This window comes from Branchiostoma belcheri, unplaced genomic scaffold (genome assembly GCF_001625305.1).
Source record: "Branchiostoma belcheri isolate BF01 breed outbred unplaced genomic scaffold, Haploidv18h27 scaffold7, whole genome shotgun sequence".
NCBI classification, from domain to species: domain Eukaryota; kingdom Metazoa; phylum Chordata; class Leptocardii; order Amphioxiformes; family Branchiostomatidae; genus Branchiostoma; species Branchiostoma belcheri.
In genome coordinates this window covers 5,818,893-5,838,687 of record NW_017804353.1, presented here as the reverse complement: position 1 = coordinate 5,838,687, position 19,795 = coordinate 5,818,893, and the positions used below count along the sequence as shown (strand labels likewise).

At 43.9% G+C, this 19,795-nt stretch overlaps 1 protein-coding gene across 4 annotated transcripts; it reads left to right on the top strand.

Annotated features, from left to right (window-relative positions):
- The first annotated feature begins 4,827 nt into the window (after positions 1–4,827).
- On the top strand, positions 4,828–19,050 carry LOC109484749 (ankyrin repeat domain-containing protein 1-like). Of its 4 annotated transcripts, none has more exons than XM_019788117.1 (3): positions 4,828–4,959; positions 14,112–16,794; positions 18,319–19,050. In XM_019788117.1, exons 2-3 carry the CDS (start codon positions 15,819–15,821, stop codon positions 18,450–18,452), a joined length of 1,110 nt encoding a protein of 369 aa, XP_019643676.1. In that variant the 5' UTR covers positions 4,828–4,959; positions 14,112–15,818; the 3' UTR covers positions 18,453–19,050. The 4 variants fall into 4 exon arrangements, with proteins under 4 accessions (XP_019643676.1, XP_019643678.1, XP_019643675.1 ...); XM_019788119.1 differs by lacking the exon at positions 4,828–4,959 and adding an exon at positions 8,123–8,160; XM_019788116.1 differs by lacking the exon at positions 4,828–4,959 and adding an exon at positions 10,359–10,541.
- The last annotated feature ends 745 nt before the right edge of the window (positions 19,051–19,795 follow it).

Here is a 19,795-nt window from a genome sequence, read left to right as displayed (position 1 = left end):
TCCGACCTCTAGTTATGTCTGAAAAAAGACATAGATAAATGAATAAAATAAATGACTTTTATAAAGTTGTTATTTGTTTTCTGCAAAGTTTTACTTACTTTCATGTACTAGTATGTATACAACGGTTCAACTTCAAACATATAATCGTACTACGAATAAGAACTTACGTTCGCAGAGTAAGTCGTTCCCCACCCATCTACCGTTAACGCACAGCTTCTCTGCCTGACCGGCAATCTGGACATAACCGGCGGGGCAGGTGAAGCTACACGTGTGGCCTGCTGGGTAGATCGCCTGTACTGCACAGTTGCTGGTGTAACCTTCGGGGTGACTGGGTGAGCTGTTGCACGGATTACCTGAGAAAGAAGATTATAAACTGTGTTTTGTTCATTTCACCAGTTTAGTGGGCATAATCAGAGACCTGAGTGATGAGGTCTGGCCTGCCCAGTGCGGATGAATACATGAGAAAATTAGGTCAAAAGTAGGGTTTGTTCACTGTTGTAAGACCTTGAGCTGGTCAACCCCCTGTTTTCTTTCTATATTTGGAAAGCAGACCATTGGGGCTGTCTGGCGCAGAAGAATTTTTGAGATTGAAATGTGAGAAAGCACTTTCATGGGGACTTGTTGCAGTGTATTTAACCATAGGTTCCTATGGCCAAAGGTAATTGTACTGCCTGCCCTAGAGATACTCACATTGACATCGCAGAATGCTTCCATGCTACTTGGTTCTACGCCGCCGGCCCATGCATCTTCTTCGTGACGACCCTCCGCCCTCTTCACATCCCACGTCACAGGTAAAGGTGCAGACTGTGTTTTGGGGGTATTTTCCGTCATTACGTGGTTGTTTGTTGCATACTGAGGTTGTGTTTGGGATTCGCAGGGTCGGACATCCTCCTGGGAAGTGTACATACTAGATTTTCATTTTTGCCCCGATCCTACACTAATATCTTTAGTAACTCTAGGTCTTTCACTCATTCCAACTTGTGTCTACACATTTCATGCACGATTTGCTGCTAAGTAGGAAAGTTTTTCGCATACTTATCTGTTTGTACTTCGTGTAAATTCTAAAGGTAAAGTAAAGTAAAGTGAATATACACACCTATCTTTATTTCAGACATACTTGGCCATGATAACTTTTGAGAATTTGGATACGGCTGTTCCGCACGTACTAGTTTACCGTATTCCGATCCACGAGTTTCTACTTATTAAGTATTACTATAATACACGGCAACGTGCTCAAAAAGATACCCTCCTCTTAGCGTCTTTGTATATGAATGTGATATCGACTTGACTATACTAACTGTCAGCTGGATAAAGTATTGTAATCTATGTAACGTTACCTGCTGTCCTCGTATGTATAATTGCCGACTGACGAATATCAGCCAAGCTGCCTGTAAGTTAGTGTAATGTACTGTTGCATTTGAAATAAATAAATAAATACCCTCCTCCCTGCAGGCAATTAATGCACCAAAACTTCAGAAGTAACGTTATATAATCATATAACATACGTTTTCTGTAGACAACAGTGACAAAGAGCACCAGCAGAGCGGCTACGATGATGATTCTAAACAGAGAAAGGAATAATGTACTTTAGAATATGAATTTCAAGGTGAAACATTAAATGTATATGCTCGTACAGGTAAAATATGTTAAGTGTTGTTGGTAATTACGTATTACAAAAGAAATGACAAATGCATGCACAATACTGGACTATGAGCAATTGAGCATGCAGCATACTTTTATGCAGCATATTTTTAAGCAGCATGATGCAATGCACAAATAAGCACAGGTTTGGCCTGTAAAAATTAGTTTCACTCATTTTGAAAACCTTCGAATCTTTGGTTCAACAACAAACCGTCACAACAGACACTGAAATTGTTTCCAAATTTGTACGCTCAATTTAATCTCTCGGTTAGTCTGCGCCACTAATTATATAAGACCTGTCGACTTTGTTGTTTGCCAGAACGTCAGCGAAGTTCAAAATCGCCAGAGAGTTGAGTGTATCTAAACATCTCCCCCGTTACATTTGACGGGCTCGGTAACAACTAAACACAATCGAAGAAAAACGAGTAGTGGTCGAGAGGACTCGTCGAGTGAGCCCTTTTTTCTTCTATTACTGTCTTTCTCGTAGACTGTTACATAATTGTTACATAATCTGGATGTCAACTACTCCCCAAGCAGAGGTTTGGGTTTGTGGTTATTTTTGGCGTGTTTTTAAGATTTTTTATTCGGGTTTCTCTTTTGCACCGGATTTGTTTTCTTCACCAACCCAATTAATTCCAATGCAAAAGAGAGACCCCGATAAAAAGCCTAAAATCACGCCAAAAATAACCCCATACCCAAACCTCTAATTGGAGAGTAAATGTCAACAGCATCATTGCCATGATCTTTCATTCTTACCTCATTTTGCTATCTGTCCAAGGAGCTGCCGAATTCTCGACTCGTATCAAGCAGGGAAACAAGTTACCGAGTGTACCACGTACCGCCCAGCACCAACGGCAAGTCACTCTGTTACGACGTAGGAGAAAAATAAACTTGTGACGCCCAATTAATGAGTTATATAATATATGCCTCGGGCTCTTTTCATCTACAACTGTTTATACAGATCTCCACTGAGGTCATTTCTGACGTTCAAGGTAATTTCTTGTTTCTTGTTCTTGAGGCAAAATGCTACGACAAACATTATGCTAGTGAAGAGTTTATATACCGTCACAACGAGCAAATGGACATCAAAACTGCTCTAGTGGTGCAATCAGAGTCACCTGGCGATTGTTTGAAAAAACGCACAAATTCAAGGTGAGACGTGCGAGGTTTACGTCAACATACGTGCCAGATGGAACGGATACTGAAGTGCTTCGTTCAGGTCATCCGCCCACACCACGACTGAGGGGAGAATCTGGGTCAAATGGGCGGATCACGCTTTAGGCGCAAGGATACCCGGAAGTGAGAATCCAGGCCAAAATGATCCAAAATCAATCTTCAACCGAAACAACACCACTTCTATTATTACTTTTCAGCTCGTACTAGTATCTAATATCATTTCAAAGCAGATTAGGACAAATGTGAACTCAAACTTGACTGCTCAAAACCGTTTCGTCACTGTATTATACCGCGGACTACCGCGTCGCGGAAGAACTAGGGTGTGCTCCTTCCCCACACCCCACTCGTAGACCTACCTGCTCTTCCCCACACCCCACTCGTAGACCTCCCTGCTCTTCCCCACATCCCACATCACAAGCTACTAGGGGGTTCTAACCCACATTACGTATTCCTGACAGGAAAATCTATTTGTCACCAATATCTCAAGACAGGACAAAAGATACAAAACTGAAAGTTCTGCTGCAGTACCAAGGTCATCCACCAGGAGGCCCACCCATATTTGACCTTGACCTTCGTCTTAATTAGACTTACCAGGATACCAAATATAATCACAATCCATAAAATGAGCGGAGATGCACACGCAGAGAGAGGGAGAGAGAGGGAGAGAGAGAGAGAGACGCACCAAATACAATTTTTCATGGAGGTAATTACAAAACAAGTGACCGGTACAAATAAAACACAGGTAAATGAAGGTAAGGGCACTAATAAGGAACATAAGTAACTGACAAGTGATTTCTTCTGTCTTCTTTCGTACTGCTTCTCAATCGCACACGACTGTGGCCAGTTACATTGCAGGGCCCAAATTACCACCGAATGACCAACGACCCAGATTCGGCGTTAACTCGCATCACTCGCCGCACGAGGATCGGGGTCCGCCGGTGGATCAGGCGGCTCTGGGGCGTCCAGCTAACTTTTCACCGCCATTATCCACTCGTAACCAACACTTCCGACAGTCGGCAGGTATCACAGGTGTGGGTTTCCCCGACTAGAGCGGCGTCGGGGTTATCCTCTTTGTTATCTGCTGGGTGGTCGGACTATATTATCATATCCCTGTACTCTCATGTATATATTACAGTATTTACGAATTATGATTATGGTTGTAAATTGCTTGATGTAAATGAATGGATACGCATTCATTCGTATAATATCGGTGCTTGTTGTGTTCTTCCCTTCGATACTTGTAAACCTCTGTTATTCCACTTCGCTGATTTGAAACATGTTTGTTGACTTTTATGCAAAACGGCTAAGAACTTCTGAAGGAAAAACATAAATCAGAAATGAAAAGAAGCGTTACCGTTGAGTATATGAAGCAATTATTATATACCTCTGAAGGACTGAAACATGCAGCCCATTCTCACAGGGATTCGAAGTCATGCACATATGTCGTCCTTTGATTCAGACGAAAGTTGCGCCTGTTCATTGTCGATTAAAAGCTCCTAATCACTGATATCAAAAGCATGTAGGGGCATCAAAAGATGTGGCAAGTAATATCGCAACTTTTGTCGTCTCCTCTCTACTTTGTTTCTTGTAACATTACGCTCAGCGTGCGATCGGAACAGCCATCTAACCCACGCCACTTGTGAGATCACAATCTTCGGCACGACGCAAGTTCCCAGGGGAAAATGTGCTCCTACTGTTTTCTTTCTCCCCCTCCGCTCAGCAGAGCATTCACGTCCTAAGCACCTTCTTTATGGAGACATCTCCCCACATTATCGCGGGTCGGGGCGCCCAGCTTTCAAGTCAGCTCCCCTTCCCTTGTCACAAGTTCTTGTGTTCCACTCACTGAAAGAAAAACCTCGGACCAGTCAACAAAAAGGGATGGGGAAGACAAAGCGAGGTGGACACGCAAGAAGGGATGAAGGTCTGCGCTCGCGCGCCGACTGGGGTTGTGTTTCCTCGTATTTTCTCACACGTGCATAAAGAGGGACACAGACGCCGTGTCTGGCCCCGCAGCTGGTCGGTATAAGAGGGTTGAGGTGTGTGAGGTACAACACTGCGGCACCTGGCGGGCGTACCGACTGCCACCGGCCGTGTTTAGACCTGCCACCGCGCCGTGACCGAGCTGGAGAGGCCGCGCTACATGTACGTAATCCTCTGTTATCTTTACTTCCTACGCTTAAGGGTTGAACATGCTAGGTGGAGTAACTGCATTTTGAGTGACGTGCACACACAAGGGAGTGGCAAATGCAGCTTTCATTAAATACATCATTTGACAGTTAATATTCAAAAGAAGATTTAGATGGTGTAAGTTTGAGATAGACACTACGTTAAACCCATTGAAGATAAAATGTTATTTTTAATCTTCACATTTAAGTTGATTATTGGGTTGGTTTGTCACTATTGGCTGTTGAATATAGAGGACATTGATGTTGCAGTACGATATATGTAGGAATATATACTATTAGTATATTTATAGGAAGACCATTTTCATCTGTCTCCTGTCCCCTCAACTTTTTACGTGATGTAACCTTATGGTCATATGTGATAACATTTGTGCGTAAAGTCATTCTTGATATTAGGTGTTGTTTTCCACATATTTGATGGCCTCGATCCGCGAAACGACAACTATGATAGTATAGTTTCACTGGTGATTACATGTTAGCTTCGACAATGCTAACTCTATTAACAAAACTTTATTATTTCTTTTGGGTAAGGCTTTGGTCGAGTAACAATGATTCCATATCGGCAAAAATCTGTATGTGAATCAGTACTTCTAGGTTAGGGGCAACTCACCTAGCAGCTTTCATTCAAACTGCACCTGCAAACACGTAAATCCTACCACAAAGGTGACAAGGATAGGTAAACTATGTTGTCATTGCAAAGGTTTGGAAGTGATAATAGATTTACAGTACGAGGTCCAATCTTGAAAATCACCAATCCAAGACATCTTGAGCGTAGAAAAATGGTCTACATGTATATCTACCGGTTTCCAAACCGTCAGGAGGGGGTATATGAAGTTGTTACGCTATTTGGTAGTTGGAAAGATGGGGAAGTGTGAAGTCTTTATTTAGCACAGCATGCCATTTGTGTCCACTTTAGCGTCAAAGTGAGTAGAAACTTTATCTACGGTCTGACAGAACACATGGGCATACAAGGACGTACTTGATGTACAGGGTTTCACAACATTTCAGTCTGTATGACGCACAGCAACTACAATAGATCAGGACTGTGCCATTGACAATTTTTAGTGGGGGGAAAAACTTTTTTGTAATCCTTCTTCCTAGTACAAGTCAAAACATTACTAGTAATATTATTGCCCTAGGTATAGATTAGTATTAAGTTAGTTTGTGTATCATGTAAGTATGTTTTATTTAAATTGGTATTTAAATTTGACATGTTTGATACAAAAGATACACCCCCCCCCCATTCATTTCAACAATGTTCAGGTCTGTTCCATAGTGAACATCAAATGAAATAAGTATGACGTCATCAAAATGGCCCCGAACTTTGTTGTTAGAACTGTTCACAGCAAGGTGACTTTAAGGTCAAGGAAGTAGAAGGAATGTTTGAAGGCACGGAGGTTCCTAGCAGCTTTATGAGTATGAAATAAAATGCAAACTTTACATTTAGAAACGTGTAGTATGTTAGGTTACTATCATCTTATAGTGTAATTCATATAACCAGAGTATGGTCCCAGCATACAAGAGTTAGTAGGGTATTTGTTGCTCTTTCCATGCCTGTTGATAACTAATTGACCGGAGTCTTCAGAAAAAACAACAGACTATTAGGTCCACCGGTATGTCAACGATGCAAGACCACGTTAGGAATTCCGTACTTGATAGCCCTGGCTCTTACCTAGGGTTAAGATAGCGGCACATTTGCCGCGGAGCGTGGCTAACCAAATATTTGGACAGACCCCAATCTCGGAGCCGCTCTGATCACACATTACACTCTTAGTATCCAATAGACTCGAGATAGCTTCACTTGTACCTGTATCAACAACTGGCCGTACGCACGGAGGGATTTTGTCCGTGGCGGCATGTCCGTATACTGGGTGCTCAGTTTTTACACCAAGCAAAGCGAGAACAGAAAGGCTCTGTCAAAGAATCCAGAGGATTTAACTCGTTCCTCATTCACGTAAAATAACCTACGACTGTGAAATATGTATCAAATCGAACAACTCGTCTTCTGTAGGTGCACTTTGCCATATCTGATATGTAGTTTTATTTCGAACATTTCATGAACCAAGAACCAATCTTACCTCAAGTTGGAAATCTTTCCTTGAAGCAAAGTAATGGCCTTGAAGTAGAAACTCTCTTCAAGTACTGAGTAGTTGAGGTTTGAAGTGTTGGGTGGATAGGTGATCTACACTCAAAAGCGCCGCTAGCTGCCACTGAATTCAGGCGTAACTCGCTTTAAGACCACAATCTGACCGCAATTATTGTTATAGCGTTAAGGCGTGTGTACTTACAGTAAGCCAATCTCTAACAATAGTGATTTCGCCATTGAGATTCAATTTTGAAACGTTAGTAATTAGCAAATGCATACTTTTTATTCTAATATTCTGAGAGTATGTCATTCAGAAAAGAATGCCTAGTTCTGAATTGAAAAGAATTTTAATTAACTTTATTACGCAACGTTGTTATCATTCTTTTGATGTGAAATTCCTCAAACAAGGAGGGCTTTACATTTTGCCGTTATAATTATTTGGACAACACTTAGTGTTTAGAGGAGCCTTAGCTTCTGTCACCGCAGTGACAGGGACCTGACCACATCAAAGCGCGCGGAGGGATACGACACGCGCGTTCCTTATATAGACATTGGACATCCTGTCGTCTGCTTCTGTCAGGTCATGACGTCACGAGCCGAGCAGGTGTCACCAGCGCGGGTTGTGTGAGACGAATATAGCTTATGAATACATATTAATCACAGGGCAAGAACAAATTATAACATAGCTCTATGATTTTTTAACCGACGCGGACAATCATACAAATGGCGATTTGCCAAAAGATGAAAATATTTCTCTCATCTTGGAGTCCGAAAAAAGGTTAATTCCTAATGAAAATAAATAGCTAAAATCTGACGGCGTTTAACTGTAGGCATGTCCAGTTTCTGTCGTGTTTTATTTGTGTTAGGTGCTAACATAAGTGCGGAGGTGTGAAAGTCTTAAGTTTGTTGTGTAGATGTCTTAAGAATCGCCAAAGGTGTGCCTGTTTGTTCTCAAAGAACCAACCCACTTCCTGTTAAATACTGACTTCCTGAGTAATAAGTATTACCCGTCTTCACTTCGTCTTACACCTGTGCCGGGAAGCGAGAGGGTGAAAACTCTCCGTGCTAATTAAGGTAAGGTTTGGTTAGTTATCTTACTTATAGTGCAACGATGGTTTCAATATACTACTCCATAAACTTATGTCCATAAACTTAAAACTAAAGCTGTGCGGCGAACTCATATACTACCAGTCGCGGGCGATAGTGGTTACGTCGGCCCAACAATGGTAATACCGAACCGCTGTTTTATCTGATGAGCACATGGGATCCGGAGTTTAAAAATCTATTCTCATAAAAAAATCATTCATCGAAAATGGCTTCTTAAAGCGCTACACCCTAAATGATGGCATTCTACTACAGTAAATCAAGACGAAAAGTAGACAATGTCATGTAATATAATGGCACAGTTACCGTACTGTTACAGATAACAGTTATGGCATAATCTTGATTTAGTTAACATTCATCTGGATTTACTACAGTAAATTGCTATATAGAAAAGGGTTCTAATCGTAGTGATGGGTAAAAATGTACCAGAAAACGTCTAAATTTACTTCATAAACGGTATAGCACTCTGTGTTTTCGCTGGTCCAAAGTTTATAGATGAGACTGCGTTACAAAGTCGCGTCTGCCATCCCGGCACACTGCCGGTAACACCTCGGGGTGAGGCCCTCCGGTCACGGGCTGCTTACGGTCGCCGCCAGTTTATCTTCCTAATCTGGGCCCGTGTTTTCAGCAAAATTTGTTCAGCACACAAATAACCCCTGCCTGCCTCTGATCTCGCCACGGTGGTGGCCGTGCAGTGCCCGCACGCCTGTCCTCCCCTGCTCAAGGCGGTCAATATTTGAGAAAACTCCACAAACAAGTCGGTTGGTTTTTCCAGCGGAGCGTGGAGCTGAGCTAGTTAAAGGTTCCCTTGGCCTGTGGGTGCACCCGTGCCCTTGCTCTGACCTTTGGAACAGCAAATTCAATGACGTATCGTTAACCGACCGGCTAATTGATCTAGTAACCCGTTGGTTTCGCCAAGTTCGTCAGTCAAATCTGAAAACTATTTACGTGTTGATGGCCATTCCATCGGAGTAAGGCAAGTCCACAGGTGTAGTCAGTCCTTACGTACTCGTACGCTCTAGACTAGCAGCTACTAGCTACAAGCTACTCCCTTACCCCTGGCATAGGCCCATGTTCGAATGAGTTTTCGCACGATGTCACATTTTTGACACGCAACGACGTAAACGAGGGATAACAATAGTACCTAAACGTCAGGAAGAAAATCACAATTTTATATCCTTTCTTCACAGATGTTCGCACTTGGTCTTCATAATTATACGTATAGGACATATGCTGTGGGTTGTGATGTTTGAGTCTGTACCTGCTGGACGACTAAGGCAGAGGCAGAGTACAGCAGGAAACGTATAGCCCCCCCCCCCCCATGACAGTATACCACTGATTGAATGCGGGCAGTACAGGGGGGAATGAGCGAGTGAGTGAATGAAGGACGGATAGAATGAAAGATGGAAGAACGAATGAGGGAACAGATAAAGGTAGGTTAACAAAAGGGAGTTTCTAGTTACTTGTGAAGATGATGGCTTATCATACAACATCCAGGTGTGTAAAAAGTCACCAGGTACACTAGATTAAAATTGTCCGGATCGAGCCGATTCAACCCGGCTCCAAGCCAGCTCGAAGCTGGATCAAAGCGAATCAACTCGGCTCGATCCGGATAATTTGTACCCTAGTGGGGATGGGACCCAAGTGTATCTTGTAGGCACCTTCCAGGTGTCACTAGCGTTCAGGTGTATCTTGTAGGCACCTTCAAGGTATCACTAGCGTTCAGGTGTATCTTGTAGGCACCTTCCAGGTGACACTAGCGTTCAGGTGTATCTTGTAGGCACCTTCCAGGTGTCACTAGCGTTCAGGTGTATCTTGTAGGCACCTTCAAGGTATCACTAGCGTTCAGGTGTATATTGTAGGCACCTTCCAGGTGACACTATCGTTCAGGTGTATCTTGTAGACACCTTCCAGGTGACACTATCGTTCAGGTGTATATTGTAGGCACCTTCCAGGTGACACTAGCGTTCAGGTGTATCTTGTAGGCACCTTCCATGTGACACTAGCGTTCAGGTGTATCTTGTAGGCACCTTCCAGGTGTCCCTGGCGTTCAGGTGTATCTTGTAGCCCCTGTCAGCTGACCCTATGGCCGGGTCTTCACCCCCTGCCCTCCCGCTGACCTGGAACCGTGTGCTTAACAAGCTTCTGTCACAGACGTGTGGCATGCTTACACCTGCCAGACCGACAATACACCTTAACACGACAGGTGTGGACAGGTGGATTACCTGTCTACGTGCGCCAGGTGAACGCCCAGCGGGTATAGCCACCAGGTAAGCAGGAGGGACGTTATTCCCGGACAACTGCGTGGCAGGCCGGCATCACTTCTGCTGACTCGGCGGTCGTTACAACTGGTAAGGCACGTAATAACGTTACATAACCTGGCCAACGTTAACTGTGGCGTTACACCTTCAACACAGCTCTTCAAAGGAAGGTAGGTCTTCAGCAGCTCATTATTACAATAACTCAGGTAAGTTTTAGACATACTTTTAGACATAGTTTTAGACTACTCCACATAGACCTGTACATGTCTCTGCATAGACCGTTACAACAGGTAAGGCTCGTCACGTTACATACCCTGACCATTGTTAGCTGTGGAGTTACACCTTCAATACACCCCTTCGTATTCAATTCAAGGGAAGGTACGTCTCAAATACCTCATTATTACATAACGCAGGTAAGTCTTAGACATATCTGCTCTACATAGACCAGTACTGGTGACCCACAGAAAGCAGGTGCGGAGAACATTATTCAACCAACTAATCAACAAGGTAAGCCCTTCTTCTAATCTATGTAGGTCGTAAGTAAGAATGAGGCTGTGGTATGTGGGAGAAATTGGCATAGTGATCGAATGATGAAAAGAAAGAATGAATGAATGAATGAATGAATGAATGAATGAATGAATGAATGAGTGAATGAATGAATGAATGAATGAATGAATGAATGAATGAATGAATGAATGAATGAATGAATGAATGAATGAATGAGAAGTGGGTGAAATGAGATAGACTATATCCAGATTCGGGTTAAAGGACGTCAGAAAAGAGTAAGAAATTCTAAAAGGACAACAAAAGGTCTAGTCGTAACAGAAGAGAAGTTCAGATGGATTTATTGGTGTAAAACTAATTACCCAACCGATATGTACAAAGAACTCACATCATAGAAAAACCCCAAACTGTAATTTTCTCATCCCAGATTTATTCACCATAACCTCCCCTCTCTACACGTCCCTCCCAACACCGTCGTTACAAACCACTTCCCGCATTGTTAAAGCTACATAACAAGTCGTACCCTACTGTACCAGATGCGGCTGTACCATTAGCGGGATGACACGGTCTCCATGCCGGGCAGATGTGGCTGCCCCTCCCGTGGTGTCAGGGCCCGGTTACAGCCCAGTGTTCCCTTTGTTCTCTAACTAAAAGCTATGACCTTTCTCGACGGAGAATGATGCGTTCAAGACTGTATTGTTTCTGCATAAAAAGCGATCTGATTGAATTATTGCCGTGAATTATCACGCTTGAAGTGGCGAACGATTCGAAAGGTTTTAAAGAGGCCCGGATACAGATTTAATACAGGAAATATAAAGCTCTTTTACAACGCGTTCTTTATCCATTGTGAACAGTGGAGAGATTAGCCTAATTAAGTGAATCGGATTTGTAGGAGTACATCATTCGTTTCTGTGTGGCTTGAAGCGGTCCTTCTTTTCTTAACGATTATTTCAAGCTTTTGTATTTATGCGATTCGCGCTAAAAAGGACAAAGAGTGGATTATATCAAACGCTCCATCGTACCAACAAGCTTGCTGATACACTTTTTTTATGACAAAGGAACTTCGTTGCCTAAGTTCTTCATACTTCCTTGTTGGAATCCAGTTTGAGAACGGTTGTAGGGCCTAAAGACAACTAGATAAGTTGGGTAACATCATGATAAGTGTAAACGATATAAAGAGATAGGCTTAAGCTTTATTAGAGACAACTACTATATTGCTGGCTACAACAAAAGTACGTTATGGTAATTATATTTAAGTCATCAGAAAACAAGATATTCAGGACAATGTCGACCTTAGAAGACCCCTTTTAATCTCTTGCTACGGTTAATTTCTTGCCTGATTCAATTTGTGTTTCCCGACTGTCGCTGTTGCCCCGCCAGTGACCCGAAACTCCCGCGCCTGGCGAACAACAACAAGTTTGCCGTGCGGATTATACTCAACTGGAGCAGCCCAACTCTCTCATCAGGAGGGGTGGGGGACTCTGGTAAAGCAAGTTAGCTGTAGAAAAAAATTATGAAAGAGGCTACATATACGAAGAAAGCGCATAAAAATTGAGAAAGGGTGACATAACGTGGTAACAGTGAATGAACAACTGAGCAAAGTGTAATGCATGGTAATAAGTTCAATATAGCATTGGATCGTTGATAGAAAAGTTACTTTAACCATTAACGTTAAGTTTCTTGATAATAGAATTTGATCCTGACAACCATGATGATATGATATGATATGATATGACATGATATGATATGATATGGGAGGACAATCAGAAATCTTTTGTCCGACGGTAGTCTCCAAGCAGATATAGGGTGACAGTAGCGTTCCTTGACAACCAACCCTCGTCAGAACAGGGCAGTTTAATACAAAAGCCTTAACGATATTCCCTCCCAATAACATGCTCAGACATAACATTTCTAGTCCGCTGCTCGGTGGAGAAAGCTCTATCCATAATGTGCAAAGAGATGATATTGATAGGGAAATATTACAACTATTCAGCGGTAGATGAAACCATCTGGTCGTCGCCCGAGGTGGCGGGGAGCTCAGCCCGAGTCGGTTGAGATGATTTATCGGCCTTCGCTCTAACAAAGCGGGTTGTAATGACTTTGGGCGGGCTGATGTGCTCTTGGCCGTCCCGGGGCGGTCGTTTGGAGGCGGCGCACGTCCTGGGAGAGCGTGTCGTACAGCTACACCTGGTAATTAGTGTCGGGGGGAGAAGTCCGGGTCGTTAGTCAAGATACCGCGGTGCTGTACTAGTAGTAGCGTAGGGACTGAACCTGTGCACCGGCCAATGTAACCACCAAGGGGAAAGGGCAAGATAGACCCTCAGTAAAGAATCTTTGGGTAGGGTTGATTATAGAAAGTTTAGTGCAAGTTCTTGCCCGTAGCCGCTAATTGCAAGTACATGTAACATGAACATAAAGGATGGACAATGGATAACAATATTAGTATGTGACTACTCTAACTACTCAACACTAAATTCTAACTTATTGGGTTCGACTTCTTGATACACAACAGCTTTGCATCTGACAGAAACATAGATATGTTTTACTATATAGCAATCGTGCCCTGAAATCTGCTGTATTAAGACTAGGATCCGGATCGACATCGATATAACTCAAATATGTAATGTTTGAGGAAATTACGTACATTAGAGTACGAAGAGTACAATAGTTTACTTACTGAAAGATTACAATATTTAACAACATACTACGAATCCTTTCTTTATAACTACGTTTAAATCTTAATCTTTAGGGGGAAATTACATACGATTGAAAAATCTTTATTATTCTTAATTTGCTTTTCTTCCCCCGTCTTTTCATTCCAGAATGCCGTGTCCTGTGAGCCTCTAGCCCTTGTAACAAGACAGCCTAGCCCCATAGTTTACATTGATGCGTACCGTTAGGAACACCACTGGTCTATCAGCCAAAAATACTACCCAGTGTTGACTGTTGTCCTGGGCTGGGATAGATGTTTAAATAACGGCCGTTTTCTTTGACAAGCCTTTTTTTATCCACGAATCCCCGACCGTCTCGCGACCCTAGCGGCGGGACGACACAACAATAACCGCCCTGCATATGTAAAGCTCACGCGGTTTCCAGCCGGGGCACAAATTGCCGTCCTCGAAGATTGATAGATTTCTCTTTTCATTCATGTTGCAGATTTAATTGGCCAAGGCGATTGTTGGCGCTGTGCTGACACAGAGGGGCTTTCCGGGGGGAGAGCTTCCAGCTGAGCGGAGGAAGAAAGGAGAAACCACCGCGGTAGAGAGCTGTATCTACCGTGCAGTCTGCGTGGGAGAACCTTGAAGAAGACTTGTACAAGACAAGAGCATCGTCTTTTCTTCGCAGAACGTCTTCTGTGAAAAGAACTCTGTCAGCAGTACGCACCCACAGTGAGTACAAGTGACGACGACGTATCGAAAAATCTAGAAGAGTGGACGTCAGGTACAAAGGCATCCTGCACAAGCTACTTAAAGGTGGCGCCTACCTCTCGTCTGCATCTATTGTTAGAGCAGGGAGGGACAGCGTTGGAAGTTGCCGGAGCGGTCACGTCGTTAAGGCCGGACCAACGCTGAGGGTGAACCCGGCTGTGGTATGCTGCTGAGAGCGGACTTGTCTTCACGAGGAAGGATTAGCGTTGGAAATCCTGTCTGAGGGTTCCGAGTCCAAACCTACGGGACAAAACAGATCAGCGCGGCACCTTTGTGCGAGACCCGGAGAGCAGGGTTCGTACAGGCGTCGGGCAGGCCGCTGGAGCCGGGACAAGTCTTTCTCAAAGGGCTCGGCATTGTTGGCAGTACGCGCCGCGGCTTGGAGAGGATTGTGTCGGTGTTAATCCAGTCTGAGGGCCGGGAAGTACACTTGTCAGCGCGCTGGGGTTAGGTCGATACCCCTGTAGTAGACCCCCCGACTTCTGGACAACTCAAACTCGGCAGAGTCACAGGACTCAACAAAAGGGGTTGGTAAAGAGAACAAAAAATCGTCCAACGTTTCTGTGGGAATTGGGTCACTGCATCTTGACAACGATTCTGGAAATCGTCTGCCTAACATTGCTGAACACAAACTTGTCAAAATATTGGTATCGAAACAAACTATCCGAAATTCATATAAATCAACTCCCACTAACTGCCTTTAAACACGTCGCAGGCATTTTGCTGATGTGAAACAACGGAAGACTCTTCGCGAAAATCGACCCGCATTCTTGAAGCACGTTGCTTCTTAAGGAAGGGGCTTGCCTGATTAACTAGCGTAAACACGCTGGAGTGGCCGCCCAGCCTCTCAGCACCGACTTCCGCTTGCGAAGACCCGTACGTCTGCGGTAGGGTTCATCTACAAGGAGGTTCCCCACATTCACAGAAGTGACGACGAAACACCAACAAAACCTCTAGTAACCTGTGCCGTTGTGGCCCATTTAAAAACACCTAACGTCCAAGTGCGCTACCTCCTGTCGGAAGCGTACGGCCCTTAAGGGTTCTTAAGGGCATCACAAGGGCCAGGTCGTCGCCAGGACTCTGTCACCCGGCCGGAAACGGGGAGAGGCGAGTGGAGTGTGAAAAAACGAGGCATCGGAAAAACAAAAACGCGTGTTTTCGTCTTGACACAGCTGTCTTTGCTGATACACCAGGGTGAATACATCGGAGGGGAGGCAGAACAACGAGAGAAATATCAGACGTACAAACCGAGAGTCTGGTCTGTGTGTCTAAACCAGCCATCCTCTTGTATCTTGCATTTCTCGCGTTCCTTCACATCTGGAGTAGTGCGTCCTGTACATGTGAACTTGGAGCGGACGGATGTACCGTGTGAGTCCACCTGCCGTACCGCCTAGATTGTACCACAAAGCCGACACCGACGCAGTAAGACTATATCATGCACATCTGTGTTGACGGCGTGCAGCCCGACAAAACCAGCCCGTGTTTAGGCACTGGAACCGGAGTCGTCCCCGACAGACTTCTGTGTTTTGAAACAGCCATGTCAGCGACTCGAACTAGAGACCTAAACAAGACCACCGTGTCGCGACCTGTGTTGGGTGGTCAGAAGAGACCGCAGTTCGCTCAGAACGCCACGGAGAGCTGCCGGAAATTCAACTCGGACGTTTATTCTTTCATTAAGGACGGAAACGCGTTACTCAGGAGCGAAAATAGAGTTGCAGAATCAGAAAATATGAAGGGCATCATTGAAGGGCGCGCTAAGGTCAAGGATGCATCAGCTCCGGTGAAAGAGGACACTCAAATGCGGTCGGACTGGAAAAGACCGCGGTTTGAAGTAGAGAAAGTGCACGTTTATACTCTATGTTGCTGGATAGCGTCTTCTCCGTCTAATGTTGTGGACGTTGACATTGACATTGAGGATTCGAACCCGGAACCGCCGAGTCTGCACGACGCCGCAGAAGACGGCGATGTTGAGCTCGTGAGAACTTTGGTGAGGACGAAGCTGGGAGACGTGAACCTGGTGAACAAGTTCGGGCACACCGCGCTGCACGAGGCGGCCTGGGGAGGACACACGGAGATCTGCCGTGTCCTGGTCGGGGCAGGGGCGAGGGTGAACCCGAGCACGTCCCGTCCGTGGGGCGGTGGAGACACACCCGTCCATTTCGCTGCCTTTGAGGGACACCTGTGCACCTTGCGGTACCTGGCGGGCGCCGGGGCGGACTTGGACGCGCGGAACGACTCGGGAGAGACGGCGGCGCACAACGCGGCGAGGATGGGCCAGGCAGGCGTGGTGAGGTACCTGGCCAGGTGTGGAGCCGACCTCAGCCTCAGGAACGACAGCGGCAGGACTGTGCACGAGCAGGCGGTGGAGTTCGGCCACCGGAACATCGGAGAATGGATCCACAGATTCACTCGTGAGTAAAGCATCTCTCTTATATTGGGGCCTTTGTATAAGGTATGGTAAAGCGATCCACAACAATATAGCACGCAGCAGCCTGTAAGGAGGGGGGGATAGAAGTTGTTGGCGACAATTTTACATGTAGAATCAATGTATTTTGATTTTTTCATGTCCGTACCGTCTATCCTTCAGAAAAAATGCCACCTGGCAACCACCTTGCGACTGATTTTATAAGTGCCACTTTCTTGTCTCCCCTGTAATTTTATCAATTGTGTGTAAAAATTATATTTCAATAGACACTAGTTTGAAGAGTATATAATCCTAAAAAGATATTTCAAGAAATCAAATCGCGGAGTCCACTGGTCAACTCTGGGATAAACTGATACGTCTTGTGAGGGGGTTGGGATCAAGGGTCGAAAGGTGCAGGAGAAACACAAAGGTGACTATAAACACTGGACGGCTTGTCCGAAGTTGACAGAGACTTGCAGGGAGGAGAAATAAACAAACAAAAACAAATAAACAAATGTGTCTCGGATATCGTCCTGAAGACCACTACTAAAACACTAGGGTTGTTGGCCGATGAACAAGTGGCTGGAGGACGTAGCACCCCCCAAATTATAATGGATCGGTCCTACTCACAACACATGTTATGCTTTCGGGGCGTACCAGTAGATCGTACGAGGGGTGTTCTACATGTATGTTTTAAATAGCCCTTAGTAGGCCCCTTAGCAATGCGCAACAGTGCTAACATTGAGACACTGAGTGTGCGCTTTACAAAATCTACTTCTTAATTCTAGTGTTTTTTCAATGGCACTCTCAATCTTACACTTAGTTTAAAGGATGGTCTCTTTCGTATCATATTTGGGACTCACGATACGAATAAAAGATAGGGTGGGCAGATGGCCATGTTTACATAAGACACAAAGAGACAACTAATCAACTTAATTCCTCAAGAGACGTATCATCCATCAATGACCCATCCAGGGGATTAAAAGGACATTACTTACAGAATTTATAAACAATTTGGAGAGTGACACGTAGTGTGCATGAATGGGTTATTGGACAAGGCATATATAATGGAGATCATCTATTTGACTAGGAAGTGGTATTTGCAAAGTTCACTAGAGTGAGACTGACAAACTGTAGAAAACAAACTAAATGGTGACATCATTATCAAACAGATTCTGTGAATCTGTCAACTATATACTAGGTCGTTCAGTGTAATATAGCTAGCTGCTGCCACGCTGCGTGCCTGTGAAGCTGGTGTACAAACTGATGGTATGAAATGGCTAAATGATTCATGAAACAAAATGGCAAATCCACTAATTCTTATTACTAGTAAACAACATGAATAAAAGAGGAAAGGTTGGTACGTTCCTGTCTAAAATACAGAGAAAATGAGTGTTAAAAAAGAGGAAATGTCTCATCTTGAATTGTCCCATCTTCCCCTCCTCGAGCATAAAGTAGACTGTCACAACTCTACATGCACATATTCATAAGTAACCAGAGGTTCACTTTTCTGTTGTGTTTTGTTACCTAGGCAACCCCAGACCTCTGCAGGACTTGTGCCGTGACGTCATCAGAAGCTGCGTTGGTCCCACCAGGACGGCAGAAATCGATGACACGCCAGAGATACCACCTGGACTGACGCCGTATCTGAAACTCCAGCATTGAAACTCCCGAAATCTTTTTAAAAGTTTTGCAATGGAATGGAGATGGAACATCCTTCGTCACTACTACCTGCATTTTCTTATCAAACTTTACCGTCAAGATTTGTGGACTGTGTTCTCAGTGACTTGGTGAAAGAGTTCAGACACTTGTGTGAGGGTGCACAGTAATATGAGATCGTGGGCGGAAGCTAAAGGATTTTTGGCCAGTGAACTCTTGAGCTCAAGAGAAAATGCTGGCATTCATCTGAATGGAGAAAAGTTGGTGGTAAGGATTCTGACTTGAAGATATGAGCCATCAGAACATAACCCTTCTCTACCATGAGGATATGCTGAAGATGCCTGCCTTCCACACTGGACTCATAGCGCCCTCTAGTGTTCAGAGTGATAACTGCAGTCCCAGAGATCCAGCGAATGCATGAAGATATTGAATCCTGATGCAGACATCTCAGTATCTTGCAAACGTGTGTGGAAATGATTTTGCTCACAGTATGATCACAATGTAGTCGCCACTGAATCCTGTGACCAAACTGTGGACTGTACTGCAATAATTTTTCACTGTGAACTAGAAAGCCTTGATTATTGTCTAACAGTGTGATAAACTATTTCCTCGCCGTTTCAAATGGAGTGTAAGCAACCTCTTGCAAAGTTGGTATGATGCACAGATATGCTTTTAACAAAAAATAACTTACATGTAGGTAGGCTAGAGATAACGTTACATGTAAGGCCAAGAGAGCTTGGTTTGGTTTTGTCTAAAATATAATGAAAATGAGTGTTAAGATTAAAATAAAACTTTAACTTGTTTTTTTGGTCCCATTCACACAATCTTTGATAATGTTGGGTTGTTATAGTAAAACTATATGGAATTGAAAATGCTGTTTCGTTTTGTCTCTTTTGATTGATATTATGTAATTTTGTGTACTTCATTTTTTATACCCACACTGATGCAACAGCCCACGCACAAACTTGCAAACATAGCTCAAATGGACCATCCTGCAAAAACTGGTTTGAAGCTCCCCCAGGCAGCACGTGGGGGAACTGCAGACCGGCAGGGATGAAAAGGAGAAGTAGTAATGATTCTTCTTCAGTTCATTACTTACCTACTTCTCTTTAAAAATATCTAAAATGGATGATGGCATTATATTAGATGCCTGATGCAAAGGGAAGTTCTCATTCTCAAAATTGATCTCATGCCAATCAAAGTTGATCTCAAGCCAATCTGAAGAATTCAGATAACGAATATATGACAGCTACAGTAATTTTTTGGAAACAAAAAGAAATTATATTTATAGGTTAATTTCTCCAGTTCTATATGTAACAACTATGAATTAGAAAACATTATCCAGTATT

Bases quoted from the DNA above. Each gene is read 5' to 3' on its own strand.
- LOC109484749 (XM_019788117.1), top strand. From the start codon at position 15,819: ATGCACATCTGTGTTGACGGCGTGCAGCCCGACAAAACCAGCCCGTGT. The intron at 16,795-18,318 runs GTGAGTAAAGCA...TTTGTTACCTAG, and splicing joins ATGGATCCACAGATTCACTC to GCAACCCCAGACCTCTGCAG.